This window comes from Rhinatrema bivittatum, chromosome 2, assembly GCF_901001135.1.
Source record: "Rhinatrema bivittatum chromosome 2, aRhiBiv1.1, whole genome shotgun sequence".
Taxonomy (NCBI): domain Eukaryota; kingdom Metazoa; phylum Chordata; class Amphibia; order Gymnophiona; family Rhinatrematidae; genus Rhinatrema; species Rhinatrema bivittatum.
In genome coordinates, this window is record NC_042616.1 from 330,850,839 (window position 1) to 330,866,541 (window position 15,703).

At 42.3% G+C, this 15,703-nt stretch overlaps 1 protein-coding gene across 3 annotated transcripts in view; it reads right to left on the reverse strand.

The window, feature by feature from the left end:
* Nucleotides 1–15,703, reverse strand: part of LOC115084652 — a 109,979-nt gene that overhangs the window by 32,995 nt on the left and 61,281 nt on the right. For all 3 annotated transcript variants that reach the window (XM_029589789.1, XM_029589787.1, XM_029589788.1), the window contains one exon: nucleotides 5,909–6,022. In XM_029589789.1, the coding sequence (XP_029445649.1) occupies nucleotides 5,909–6,022 (114 nt within the window). The remainder of the gene's footprint in view (nucleotides 1–5,908; nucleotides 6,023–15,703) is intronic.

Genomic DNA, 15,703 nt, shown 5'->3' on the forward strand with positions numbered 1-15,703 from the left:
TGAGAAATCGCTGTAACCTGTGCCTTTAAAGAATTCAAGACCAAGCCCTTGTCAGGACACTTCTGTAATTATGTCAGAATATCCATTTGGGACACCATGGCAAACTAGTCTGTCTACAATATATTGCAAAAGTTTGCCATACCCTTACATAACATCTGTTGAATTCTTTTTAGAACTTAACCTTGTTCTTGCTAACTGTATCCCTTCTTGACTAATTTCACACTCTCAAGAGCCATGCATAAGTGAGAAGATAGGTTTCCCAATATCACTGGTCCCTGGTGGAGACCCCCTATCCCTTGAAAATGCAATGGTTGATCCACTATCAGTCTGCTTAGATCAGCATACTATGTCTTTGCAGCCAATCAGATGTCACTAGGACCTCATATGCCTACTCCTTCACAAGCTTCTTCATTACAGTCTATTAATGGTCAAAGTGGGGAAAAAAAAGCAACATTTCCCTTGGCCACTTTTATATCAATGTGTCTATTACCTTGCTGCCATAATCTGTTTGTTGGCTGAAGAACCTGGTCTTAGTATTCTGGTGAGTTGCCATTAAAACCATCTATGGTTCACACCAATTTTGTATTATCTGCTTGAGTGCCCAATGGCCTAGCTCCTGGATCTATTGTATTTTGTCCCAGAAAATCTGCTTGCACTTTCTCCTGACCTGCAATGTGTAATGCTGAAAGCTGTAGCAGATTTTCCTTCAACTATGCAAATAGTATCTCTGCTTCCTCTGAAGTTCTCTGCCTCCAGGTACCCATTTGTTTATATATGCTATTGCATAGTACTAATTGTTCCTCACTTAATCATTGACTGAAAAGTGAGCAAAGATAGCTGTATGACTCAATTCTAAGCAGTTTATAGACCCATACTCTCTCTCTTTACTCAACCCTGAGTGTAATGATCCTGGCAAAGGGCACCCATAATCTCTTATGTTGCCTTAATTTCCAATTTGGGTACTCCAGTGATATACCACTCTGCACATTCAGAGTTTGTCCAACATAAAACTTACCATTTTCAGGTGAATTTTTTTTTAAGCATGTAGCACATTTAAAAAATAATCAGAGAAAATTTTCACTCAACACAATTAAACTCTGAAATTTGTTGCCATGGGATGTGGTTAGTGCAGTTAGTGAGGCTGGGTTTAAAAAAAAGGTTTGGATAAGCTCTTGGAGGAGATGTCCATTAACTGCTATTAATCAAGTTTACTTAGGGAATAGCCACTGCTATTAATTGCATCAGTAGCATGGGATCTTCTTGGTGTTTGGGTACTTGCCAGGTTTTGTGACCTGGTTTGGCGTCTGTTGGAAACAGGATGCTGGGCTTGATGGACCCTTGGTCTGACCCAGCATGGCAATTTCTTATGTTCTTTATCCTAAGCATTGGCAAGTTAAATGTAAGACACTGATAAGACAGGCTAAGAATTTGAAAAGAAGTTTGCCATAGAGGCAAACACTAAAAAAAAACCTTTAAATATATCTGAAGTAGAAAGTCTAAGGGATTCTGTTGGACTGTTAGATGAACAAGGGGTTAAAGTGGCACTTAGGGAAGATAAGGCCATTGTAGAAAGACTGAGTTTTGCTTCAGTGTTTACTGAAGAGGATGATGGGGAGATACCCATTCGAGACTGTTTTCAAGGGTGACGATTCAGATGAACTGAACCAATCTCCCTTGTGTAGAAGTGAAAGCATGGTGCCTAGAGAAACCATTCTGAACTTTTCTTTTTTTAAGAATTTGTTGAGATTTCTGAGATCTAGAATGGGACGTAGGCCTCCGGTTTTCTTTGGAATGAGGAAATACCGGGAACAGAATCCTCTGCCCTTTTGACTGTGTGGTACTTGTTCCACAGCTTTTGATTGCAGAAGAGCGGATAATTCTGTTTGTAATTGAAGTATGTGATTGTGATTGAGATGAGAATTTTGTGGTGGAAACTCCTGAGGGAGTGATGTGAAGTCGAGGCGGTAGCCTTGATTAATTATCGAAAGGACCCAATGATCGGATGTTATTGCTGTCCACTCCTTGCAGAAATGGGATATTCTTCCTCCAACTGGCAAGGTGGTTTGGGGATTGGAATATAGGCCTTGTTCTCTGAATTTCGTTTCAAAAGCCCGAGGCAGGTCCAGTTTGAGGAGCTGGTTGGGGTCTCGCAGACCGCTGTTGTCTCTGTTGAGGTCTTTGTTGAGACCTGGGAGGTCTTGGCCTAGAAGCGGGAGGATAGTACCTTTTTGCCCTATAGAAAGGACGTTTTGTCTCCCTACGCGGTGGTCTGCGACTTGTGTGGGTTGCAGGGTCATGAGGTAGCATGGAGAGTTGTTTTAGAGTCTGAGTGCTCTCGAAGTTGAGCCACAGCATCCTGAACTTTGGTGCCAAACAAATTATCTCCCTGACAGGGAAGGTCTACCAATTTGTCCTGGACTTCTGGGCGTAAATCAGAAGCCTTTAGCCAGGCCCACCTTCTGGCGCTAATGCCTGATGCTGCTGTTCTAGAAGATGTTTCAAAAGCATCATAAGCGGCTCTGACCTCGTGTTTCCCTGCATCCAAGCCTTTCTGGATTATGTTCTGTGCTGCTTCTTGGTGTTGAGGCAGAGAAGGTACAAATTCTTCAATCTGTTTCCAGAGATTTCTGTGGTGTTGAGTCATGTAAAGTTGGTATGCTGCAATTTTTGAGTTGAGCATAGCCCCCTGATAGATTTTTCTTCCCATCTGATCTAAAAATCTATTGTTCTTTCCTGGAGGGATCGAGGCATGAGTTCTGGTCCTGCGAGATTTCTTCTGAGCAGATTCAACTACAAGTGAATTATGAGGAAGTTGAGTTTTCTCGAATCCTGGTGCAGATTGAACTAGATAGGTAGAATCTACCCTTTTATTAACAGCAGGAGTTGTACAGGGGTGTTTCCAAATCCTCTGCTGGAGTTGTAGTAGCACTTCATGGACAGGGATGGCCAGATTGTGCTTAGGGGGATCTACAAACTGTAAAATTTCCAATGTCTGTTGCCTCATCTTTTTCTGCTTGTAGTTGGAAGGGTATGGACTCAGCCATCTCCTGTATGAAGGATGAAAAGGAAAGGTCCTCTGGAGGTGACTGTTTCTTGGATTGAGGTGGAGAGGGATCAGACAAAGTCCTCTGATGAGGGCTCAGATGCTGAATCCGACCAGGTATCTGAAGCTGGTGTTTGATATGGAGGAGGCCCAGGCCTTTGAGGTGGATGTATCCCAGAAGGGCCTTGTAATGGATCTTGTGGATCAGGTGAAGTTTCTTGCTCCTCCTCTTCTTATCCAGGCATAATGGGCAATGAAGCTAGAAGGTCCTGATATCTCTTAGTGAGCAGGCTGTGTAATTGTGCTTCAGAACTGGAAGTGTCTGGAGCTGTGGTAGAAAGTTTTGGCAAAGAATGCTTGGATTTCCCCCGATGATTTTTGCATGGAAGTGGTTTTCCTTTGCAAAGGAGGTTTGGATGGTGCCATGGTATAGAGAGACATCGATGGTGTAACAGATGACATCGATGATGTAGTAAAGGAAAACAGAGATAGGAATCATCGATGTTATAGGCCGGGTTGGCATCGAAGGCATCGAGAATGGTAAAGGCACCGATGGTATCGATGGGATGAATGCCTGAACCGGCTCCGTCATCGATGTTGTCATTTGCATCGAGGTAGACATCAGCGGAATCGAAGGCATCGACGATACCGCTGGCATCGGCTGAGCTGTCTGCATCGGCTGTAAAGCCGGTATCGAAGAATCTTCCTACCTCGGCGATCCCGCCGGCATAGACATGGTTGTCTGCATTGGCGATGGTGCTGGAATTTGATGTTTTAAGGCATCGGTGACTATTTGTCTGATTAACACAGTCAAGTCAGAAATCAAAGTCGATGCCTGCTGTGAGGTCGACGGTATCGATGTTGGAACCAAGGGAACGGAAGTCACCGTAGGTGAGGACGACTTTTGCTTCTTAGCGCTCGGTTCATCCGGCGGCGGAAGCGGTGGGATAGATCGATGCCGTAAGTGCTTGTGCTTCGATCTTGGTTCAGATACTGACCTTGTCGATGAAGTGGAGGGTGTTGGAGAAGAGGCATCGCCTGAACCCTCCGGAAGTCTTTTCTTGAGAAGAATCTTTTTAAGTAAGGCCTACCGTGATGATTTTGTGGAAGTTGTCGGTGAAGGCCCTGATTGGATTTGAAAAATCTGTGCCATTTTTTCTTGGCGGAGTTTTCTGCCTTTTGCCGTCATCTCCTGGCATTCTGGACAGGAAGCGATGTCGTGCTGTCCTCCGAGGCACCGAACGCATTCGATATGCGGGTCCGTTATGGACATTGTTCGGTTGCAGGCTGGGCACTTTTTGAAGCCTGATGACATCTTGACTCGACGTCCGTCGATGAAAAAATGTTAAATTTATTAGCGGAAGCTAATTTCTTTGTCACCGTCCGGTGACAAACACGATGAGACCCGAAATGGGGCAAAATGTTTAAAGTATTGACTTTTTCTGTCAACTTGTGAGGAAAACCTCACAGGGCTCCTGTGACCGCGATGTCGATGGCAGCGCGGAAAAACGAAGACTGAAGTGAGACCCCTGTGGCAGGGAATATCATGGCATGCCGGGCATGCTCAGTAGCCCCAGGCTGCCAGTCAAAAGCTTCTAGAAACTTTGCCAGAAGTTTCCCGCATTAGGGCTCCGTGAGTGACGTCACCCATATGTGAGGACTAGCATCCTGCTTGTCCTGGGATAACTTACTGTACGTTATACCCTGCCCTTGCATCTTTCTATGAAAGCCCTTTAAAGTTTCTCTTTCTGCCAATTATGGAATAAGGTTTAAAAGCATTTATATAATCATACTACGTCCATGATATCTTGGATTATGTTTAAAGCATAATCCGATTGTTGGGCATACCTGCACAATTCCATCTGGTGCATTCCATGATCTTAAAAGATTAACAATATACATTGCAGATTTTGTATGGACTAAAAAAAAAACCCTCAGCTAATTTGAAGGTTTGAGAGAAAATGTGAGAGCAGGATAGCTTCAGTGGCAACAAATCCCATTTGTTAACTGACCCCTCAAGTACTAGCATGATTTTTGACTCTATTCCTACCTCAGGACATAAAACCCACCTTTGCCTGTGACTGGAATTGCAGGTACTAGAGTTCAACAAGGCTGGAGTTTTTAACATTAAGGCCATCCTATTCACACAAGTAACCCAGGTTTAGTAGGCAGGTAAGCCAGAATGTAGGACATATTGTATATTTTTCCACAAAACTCTAGAATCTAAGATAGGAAAAAAAATGTAATTTTCCCCTCGCCTCCCCCCAAACCACCCTACCATGGTTCAAATACAGCATTCTGGTCCTTGAAATTATTTGCCCAACCAAGACAGGTTATCACGAGCTGATGAACCCAAGTACTATACACCTGCATGTGTGTAATGCCTCATGGTCTATCACCACAATAAAGTAGTGTTTTATTTTATACTGTTCTCATATGACAAAGAATCTGACCATAATAGCATTTTTCATTCTTATATCTGCATCAACTGCAATGATTCTACTTGTCTAGTCCTTATAGGATTCCATGTTTTGGGCTAGCTAATCTAGATTGTGCCTTTGGACACTGCAAGGCAAGGACTGCATAGCAAATTGGTGGAGATAATAGCCATATAAAATATTGGAACTGCAAGTATGCGATAGCCAACATTCCCATAGGCTGAATCCATATTACTACTATACATATTTTCTGCTGTAATATATGGTAATCATTTAAAAGTATGATATCTAAAAGGTGATTTTAAGTTATCTTAAAGTGATTGCATGTACTCATGGGATAGATAAAAGGAAATACCAATTAAATACAATCTAAAAAAACCACAGTAGCGTTCCACTATATAAACGTGGATTTGAAAGTTCTACTAACCTCTATACCCAGAGGATTTAGCAATCTCCCAAACTTCCACATCTTCTGGATCATTTCTTGTGATTTTGCTTTTCAGGCAAGGCTTTAACAGCCCTTTCTTCTTTTGTGGTTTACCTGTAAATAAATAGTGATGAATGTATGAAGCTACTACAGATCAACATTTATAATGCAACTCACTGTAAAAGTCACAGCATACTGGGAGTCAATATAGTCTAATAGTCTATTTTTATATATGGGCTCTATTAAGTGCTCTCCATGTTTGCCTTTCCCCCTTAAAAATTAATTTAAATTTCCTTCTCAGTTACAGCAAATAGGAGAGACTACACTAACCACTAGAGCTACAAGTACATCTACATTTCAATAGAGGTCAGAGGATCTGTAGATAGGCAAAGAAGTCAGAGTGCGGTAAGTCAAATTTTGTTTTCAATTCTTGAAAGCTGTGTAACACATTGGAGTTATGAGGGAACATATGGACGTGCGTTAATCCTTTGAGTCAATCCATGAAAATCTATTCTCCATTCCAGGTAAAAACTGGGTATTACCACAAATAGCCAGAAGTGGAGAGAGAGTGTCACAGATAAACCCAGATATTTGCATAAGTGGTGTCACGTCTGCCTGCAGGATTTGATGATTAAACAATGCCTAAATTCAAAAGGAATTTGGGTGGCATGTAGATGTAATAACGAAGACAAAAACCAATTCCCGAATCATCTTTGCAAATGAGAAGGGTCAGAAATCGGTGGTCCCCAATAGCAATCGCCAATATGCCTTAACATGCAGGTGAGGTTAAAATTTTGAATATGCTGACAAGTCAAGCCTCCCTGTGATATAGACTTACACAGATGCTTCAAAGACAACCTAGCTTTTCTGCCATTCTAAATGAACGGTCAAATGGCTTTGTTAATCTCTAGTATGTTCTCTTTAGCCAAATGGGTAACATCTGTAATAAGTATATCCATTTAGGTACTTCCATCATCTTTAGTAATTGGATCCTACCACTCAAAGATAGAGAATGTTGAGATCATTGGGTTAAATGTGCCTTCATTGTTTGCAACAGCAGACCTACATTAATTTAATATAAGTGTTCAAACTCAACAGGGAATTTTAGACACCCCCCCCCCCCCCCCAGCTGGCCTTAAGTTCACCATATACTTCCATGGCTTCGGACTTGTCCCTATTTATTTTAGGGCCTGAAAATTGCTCAAAGATCCTGAAGGGCCAACATTCAGCAACAAGTTGTGTGGGTTCATATGAGAGATCAGTACATCATTTGCAAAACACCGCTATTTTAAAAGCAAGCATCTTCAACTTCCAGACCTGTAATGGTACCATCCTTCAGCAATTTTTCATAGTAACAGGTCTATGGGGCATCGCTGGCGTACTCTCCTTTGGATAGTGAAAGCTAAGGATTTACCACCATTGGCTAATATGGGATATTGGGGTCTTATATAAAAGATATGCACTTAATGTCTCCCTGAAAGCCGAATCACTTAAGAGCTGAGAAATAATAAGGCCAGGAAACATGATTAAAAGCTTTTTATGAATCAAAACTCACTGCTATGGATGGGACTAGGTGATGTTTACAGTAGGCTATTGTTGTAATTTAGTAATACGAGTACCTGCAGTATGGCCCTTAATAAATCCTACTTGGAGAGAGATATGTGGGAAAACCAAATAACCTACCAGCTAAAATGTTTGCATAAATTTTAAGTCACAATTTAATAAGGAAATTGGTCTATATAAAAAGAGTGGGTTAGGTCCTTCCCAGGCTTTGCCAGAACTGGTATGTATGCTTTGTTGAAATCACTTGGGAATGCTTTTGGCCAAAGCATCTGCAAAGAAAACTCATTGGCTCAGTGACCTGATCCTGTAGTATTTTGTAATAGTCATGAAAACCAATCACAGCCCAGAGCTTTTCCTTGTTTGCTTGTTCTGATGACATTCAAGATTTCAAAAAAGATTGAATTGGCCTATTTAAATATGCTAATTGTCACTTGGGAACCTGTGGAATAGTTAAGGTTTCGAAAGAAAGAACCAGGGGCATAGTTGACGAAACTATCATCAGTGTATATCTCATAGAAGTGTCTCAAGGTCTCGCAAATGTCCAGACACTTAACTGCCCATGTGCCCTGGCTGTTCCTCAATTTTCTATATAAGTTTTACCTTGCCTAACCCTCACTGCATTAGCCAATAGTTTGCCTGCCTTGTTCCCATATTTGAAAAACCTATGTTCAGAATATTGGAGCATCCTTCGTGCTCAGATGTAAGCAGGCCTGCAAGCTGGCAAGAGTAGAATTATATTCCAATTTAGTCTCTATTAAAAGTTGCCAAATCATTTTTTCTTTAGCCAATTTCAATTTAGATTCTAAGTATAGAATCGTTCCATTCAGGCATTTATTTCTGCTTTTCAAATGAGATTATTTCTCCCCTTAGCAACACACTACTAGTTTCCCAGAAAAGACTGAGTTGTAACATGTTGGGCATTATGGGAAGCAAACTCCGCCTATTTGGATTGTAGAAATAGTTGAAAATCTTTACCCTGTCTTAAAGGCAGGAATCTCCATAAACTTTCTCCCTGTTCAGTATCTTCTAGACTGATATCTATCCAACTAGGGGCATGAACAGAAACACTAGCTGTGCCAATTTTTGCATCAATAAATGGAGGAAATAATTCTTGTGAACCTAGAACATAGTCAATCTAGATAATTGTTATGAGCTCTGGAAATATGAGTAATCTTTTTCATCCAGATGCAATCCCCTCAAAGGTCCAACATATGCATATTATGGCACATATACACTATAGCCTTCTGTTGATCAATACCCCTTCTAGGCAAGGATCGTGAGCGAAGTTTAAAAAAAAAAAGTCACTCACAATTAACCAGCCCTGTCTATGTACTACAAGGAGATTCACCAACCCCTTAAAGAACTCATGCTAGTAGGTTCTAGGACCATATAAATTACACAACATGTCGTCTTTACCCTTTAACTTCCCCACCAGTACCACATAACTGCCCTCTGGATCTAAAAATTCCTTTTCAGGTTGGAAGGACATTCTTATGAAACATTGCTACTCCAGCCTTTTTCTCTACCACAGGAGCAAAATGTAAAGTTCCCACCCACTTGCGACTCAGTTTTTTGCTCTCCACATCTGTTAAATGGGTCTCTTGCATGCCCGCTATATCCACTTTGGACCTCTTCAGTGACTGCAGAAGTTTAGTTCACTTGATAGGATTGTCAAGACCATTAACATTTAAAGAGACCACATGTATGCTATCGCCCATAGGTTCTATATCTCAAGCACCATCCCTGGTCACCTAGCCTGGATCCACAACAAGTCTGACAATGCCTTCACTTCCATAGAAGATAGAAAGCTCTTTCTGAACTCTGAAACATGACTCCTCTGTTCTTCACACAATAAAAGCCCTTGAAAATATGAAAACTCCATTCTATTCCCTTCCCCCCACAATCCTCCATTGTTCAAAAACTACTTTGTAAGGAGAATGGAGTATGGTCTAGATGTGTACAGGCACCATCCCTCCTAGAAAGTGCCCTACAAAAACATGCAAGATTAATGGAAGAGAAAAATTGTACAAGAAACAGGAAAATTAAGCTACACATCCAGGCTCTATGCCCTTTTTTCCCCAAGTCAGGAACCAGCCAAATTTAGTAGCTCAAATAGAAGAAATAAGAAGTATTTAGGAACCAAAGAGGTGAAAAAAGTGAACACAGTTATGACTGACAGTAAAAAATGTTCTCTCTTTATGCTCACAGTGGCATGTCCCGAATCATCCCAATTGCTCATGAGGCCTGAAAATTCCCAGCCAAAGCCTCTGTAACCTCTCACCACTCGATTAATTATTTTCTTGAGATTCTGCCAGAGGCATCTACAGGGAATCTGTGGAAGGAAAAACAGCCCCTCACATGCCCAATATTAGCCTTGGCCCCAACTGCAAGCCAGCAAAGACTTGAATGGGCGGCACAACTGTATTAACACTGCTCCTCTGAAACAAAAAACAAAATTGGCACATACAGCAGCTTACACAGTGATGCCACCCTGCCTTCAAGGTTGCCCCAGGAACTCAGTGAGAGCTCCAAGAGCAACCCGCCAAATCAAAGTCAGGCTCCGATGTGTCTCCAGCAAAAGTAACCCCAATACTCTCATGGAGGAAAGCTGCCTCCAGTGCAGTCCCCTCTGCTGTTCAAAATCCTGGGGTTCTCGCTCACTTCCACAAGAGCCGTACCTTAACAGCCACACCCACTCACCAAAAGATTACAGATTTCATACGGCTCTTCAGTCTGCTGGGAAGATGTGGTCACCCGATGGCAGAGCCAGAGCCTAAAGTACAAGTTGGCAGCGGGCCATGAAACTAACAAAACAGGAACAAAAACAATGGCACAGCGGCCATCTAAAAACTTCCATGAAAAACAGAAAGGAAGTATACCAGAAAGGCAACACACGGTAAGCCTTCCATAAACGCTTGTGCCTCCGTTGCTTCAAATGTGTGCTCTTTACCAGCATGCGAAGCTTGGCCGGGTATTGTAGTTGAAAAATCGGACCTGGTTTTGAATGCGCTCCATTCAAAATCGGGGTAAACAGTTTGCGACACTGCTTAACTTGAAATGAAAAATCCTGAAATATTTTCAATTGAAACCTTTTTCAAAAAAAGCCTGCATCAGCCTCTGCTTATGTAGCCAATTTAAGACTTTAGCAATAATGATGCAGGGCCGGTTATCTCCCTCTTGTCGAGTCCCCAAGCAATGAGCTCTATTCTCAGGATCCCCTTAAGCTCCATGAGGAGCAGGGCCTCGGGCAGCCAATTTTCTAAAAAAGCGTCCAGGTTATCATTCTGGCTTGTCCACTATCCTTATATTGATGTGCCTTGATCTATTCTCTAAATCAGTTTTATCCACTTGAGCACAGAGTTTTCTCTAATGCAACTATTTTATTTGTCATCGCTAAGGAGTCATCCTCTAAGCTTGAAATTTAGCCTTCAGCAATTTCCATTTGGAGGCTCAATTCAGAGATAGCACTTTTGAGATCTGTTACCTGTGCTGATAAGTCTTTAAATCTGGCATCCAAAGCAGTGATTACTGCATTTGTTAGCTACTTTGTTAGGTCTGCAATAGTATCACTGTGAGGAAGAGAGGATGGTTTCCCTGCAGCAGCAGCAGCCATTTTGTCTGGAATTTTTCACTTCTTCCTTCTCCTTTCCCCCTTTCAAGGGCATAATACCTCGTAATTTTTGCATGCACTTATCTATGGACATACACCCAAGTCCACTGATCTATCAAAGTAGTAAAAGGTCAAGGATACCAGAGATATTGAGTGAGAATGGGGGGGATGATGATGCCTAAATCCACACATGTGCCTAGGCTCGCCATATTACGCGAGTCCCCCTCTTCATTTTTTATTTTCCCACTGTCACAACAGGATGTTTGATCTCTCTCACTGCCCGTGGGTTTTTGCATAAATCTAGTTTGACAGTTTCAGTTTATTTTAAATTTCTTTAAGTATTTTTCCTTTATGTCTTTTACAATTCAAAATTAATTTTTTCTCTTATGTTAGGGAAGCAATCAAAGACTGCAGGAAACGTGGCTACAAAATAGCTATGGTCAATCTTCCTAAAGTCTTTCGGAGGTTCCCAGGACTCTCCCTATGCCATCTCAAACTAAGACCTGCACTAGAATGTCTCTTCAGGCCATTGAGGAACAGACTCCTCAAACTGATCTTTGAGGCATCTTCACCTAATGGAACATGGGTCTCATTGTGGGGCAGACCAGAAAAGAAAGAGGTTCAAGTCACTCATGCACTCTAGCAAATATTCTTCTTCCTCATGTTCCCATCAAGAAGAATTCCCCCTCAGGGGAATACTCTCAGTATCCTAAGTCTGCGCAGAAGTCACACACACACACACACACACACTCGGAAAGGAAGTTCATGGCTCCAAAAGCCAGAGATAATCTGAAATAGCACTCTGGAGCTAATTCATGCACTCAGCAACTAGAGTTCAATAGAAATAAGTGCAGACAATTTTTTGCTGGTCTGCATCAAGGATGAAGGATCAAGGGTCTGCATCAAGGATGAAGTTGATGGCTCTCTGGCTTTTGGAGTTCAATAGAAATAAGTGCAGACAATTTTTTGCTGGTCCAATTTATAATGATTCTTTTTTATTGTGAAAACGGCAACTCCACCTTCACACTGAATTCATATGAATTCAGTGTGAAGGTGGAGTTGCCGTTTTCACAATAAAAAAAGAATCATTATAAATTGGACCAGCAAAAAATTGTCTGCACTTATTTCTATTGAACTCCAAAAGCCAGAGAGCCATCAACTTCATCCTTGATGCAGACCCACTCCAGGCATCTTGTGATGGACTGGAACACAAAGAAAGTGCTTTGTTAAAAATATATTTGCAATCTCCAAAAAATATACAAGAAGTGATGTGGACTGGGACCTCTGATTACATGATTCAGCCTAGCAAAAAAAAAAAAAAAGCTGTAAGATTTGAAAAGCCCAAATCACCTGTAGCTAGTGATATAAGATCCTTTAAAAATATATATATCAAGATCAAATTGCACCGCATATAACATTAAGTGGTGACTAGGGAATTATTTTTGGAGAGCTCCTTTATTCCTTTTCCAGCACAAGAAGATCCAGAGCCATCTGGAGGAAATTTCTGGCGTCCTCAAATATATCAATGCAATCCTCAGCAGTCCCCGTGCACAAGATCCTGAAGAAACTATAGTTTAAGATAGTGCCTACCTTTTTATAACAGTCACAAGGTAAAGTGATCTTAAAAAGTAGAGTAAAGGACTACCCAGGTCAGTTTAAGCAGTATTCAGTAAGACAAAGAAGCCAACGATCTGCTCAAATAATCCTCCAGGGCAAGAACGTAGACTTGACAATATGTGCAAGAAATTATCAAGCTGCCAAGCTACACAGCAGGATTTCTGCTAACCAATTTCAAATCACATTAAATCTTTTGCAAAATATTATATTGAGACAAAGCTGCTTTCCTTCCTCCTGAGCGTCAGGGAAAGTTCCAGTCTCGTTTCCTAGAAAAATGAATGCTTGAAACACTTCAAAATCCATATAACAATTTCAACACTTCTTCCAGAGCTTCAACGGTCACCAATTGGTACCAGATTAGGGTGGCTCAAGGCCTCGGGACCGAGAGAGGATGTGCATAAGTTAGCAGATGCACCATGTACTAGAGACAGCCTCTTCTGGGATAAGGTGAAAGAGAAAAAAAAATAAATAAAGTACATGACACTGCAGACTAATCTCAGTAACTACAGATTCAGCAACCATCCAGAGAAGGTACCATCTGTACTATTATTCTCATAGGCAATGCACACCTTATCCTTAGCAAAGAGTGTTAACAACCCAAGCTATGTTTTAGGAACAGGCATCAGTCCAAACAGAGGCACGAAAGTTTGCACTACCTACTCTTCCAGGGAGAGGGGGGGCGGGAGGCTCCAATTCTTTTACCATCAATGGTTCCTTTTCACCACAGATAAATGGGTTATCCAAAAGGATATAGATTACATTCCAAAACTATTTATGACTACTCAGTTGCCACATTGCATTCTCAAGCTTCAATTGCACATAAAAGAATTAACATCTCTTTTGGCTTCTCAAGCAACAGAACCAGTTCCATTAGCAGAGAGAAAGAAAAGCTTTTACTTAAGGTTCTTCCTTATTTCCAAGAATTCAGGAGGATATCGTCCTACCCCGGATACAAGAGAATTACATTTTTCAAACGAGAAAAATTCAAGAGGCATTCACGTGCAACCTTCCTTCCCCTTCTGGACTTGAATGATTAGCTAACTACATTGAATCTCAAAGATGCTTATACTCCTTTCCTGATGTATCCAGATCACAGGAGGTACCTCCAATTCACAGTGGAGAGCCACCATTATCAGCAACCCAGAGAGTCTTCACAAAATGTCTAGCAATAGTGGAAGCTCATTCTGTTATAAGGATGTTGGTCTACACCTACTAAAACGAATGGGTGGGCCCGTGGTGCATACAAGGGCCCACGGCTTACCTGGGGTCGTGGGCCGAAGAAGGGCGGAGGATTCACCAGCGGAGCGGCGCTGGCTGATGGTCTCAGGGCGCTCCTGTGCTCTGAGGGTGGCGCTCCAGCACGTCCCAATGACATCTGTGGCGTTGCCGCGCACTGGGGGGCGTTCCTGCGGGCCGGTGTCATCGGGGACAGCCGCGGCTAGCCCCGAGGACGTCGGCCTGAGTACTTAAAGCGTGAGCTGCACCGCAGCCAGCCTCTTTCCAGGGACTGACTTCCCACCCACCCACGGGAAGGGATTAAAGTTGTCAAGGATCAGTGTGGGGTCAGGGCGTCTACGTGCTCGTAGGTAATGTCGCAGCTTGGGGGCGGGTACCTGGGCCAATAGAGAATTAGACATAGGTCAGCCGCGGGGCTGACAAAAGGCAGGTTGTCAAAGGGGTGGGGACCACACCCTGAGGCAGGGCCCCCTTGCTTGTAAACGTGGCGGGGGGGGGGGGGGGCGGAAATGATGTTGCCTTGCTAGAATCGTGGCGGACAGCAAAAGGGGGGTTGGGTCCCAGTAGCGGTGAGACCGAAGGATTGGCCCAGGTGGGTGAACTGTTATAATGTTGAGTTCATATTAACTTATTTTAATAAAAGCTGCGGCTGATTCATACCAAGATTAATGTGTAACGTGCAATTATTTCGGGGATGGGAAGGGGGCAGGATGCTGAAGGGAGCCAGAGAGGCGTCATGGCTCCCAGAGTCAATAAAAGCTCATCAGCTCTGGGTGACTGCAGTTTCAGTAGAATTTTTTTTACATCAGTTTCAGTACTGAACATTTGCAAACCAGCAACCTGGTCTTCTATTTACACCTTTGTCAAACATTACTACCTGTAAAAGGACTCTTGCACAGATAGTGCTTTGGGCTAAGCAAGTCTCAAACCTCTAAATCCCTTCATCTCCCCTGCCTTCTACTTTTTCTCCATGTTGCATACTCAACAATACAAAGACTTTTTTATGCTTGGGAATCCCCACTTGTTTGGCTATTTGCCCTGCTTGTTCATGGAGAAAGTGAAGTTGCTTACCTGTAACAAGTGTTCTCCATAGACAGCAGGATTAAAAAAAAAAAAATTGGCCATACAATCCACCGCTTCTCCCCTTAAGAGTTGAAGCTCAACTAAGAAAAGACTAAGAAAACGCAGGTAGGGCCGGTGCATGGGAACACCTGCATATGCTCAGAAAGATTTCTTTTCAAGTTTTGAAAGAGCATATCCAGGCTGGCAACTTTTGATGACATCACCCACTTGTGTGGATATTTTGGCCTGCTGTTTATAGAAAATACCACTTAGAGGCAAGCAACTTTGCTTTATTGGTATTAAACTTGTTGTCTTAAAATAAGTTAACATTCAAGTCCCCAACCCTTGGTGAGGGGGTACAGATAAAGAACTGCAAATACATATTGGAAAAAACATTTTAGAAAGTAGAAATGCGAAGATAGAAATAGAACTTGTGTGTGTTATCAAAGTGTTTATCTAGAACCCACACAGTAGCTGGCTGCTATAATTTTTGCAGGGAGAAAGGTTTTCCTTCTGATTTCTGTTCAGTATGATCCATTGCCAGAAAGGTCCTACACCATTAGGAGAAGAGGAGTCTGTACCTACACAGTAGGAGAGGAGATTATACTTCTCTACAGAACAGACGTTGGATTTGAGGTACCAAGGAGTGTCCTAAGGAGGTATAGGAGCACCTATCACCTGACATTAGGAGGTCCCACATTTGAATG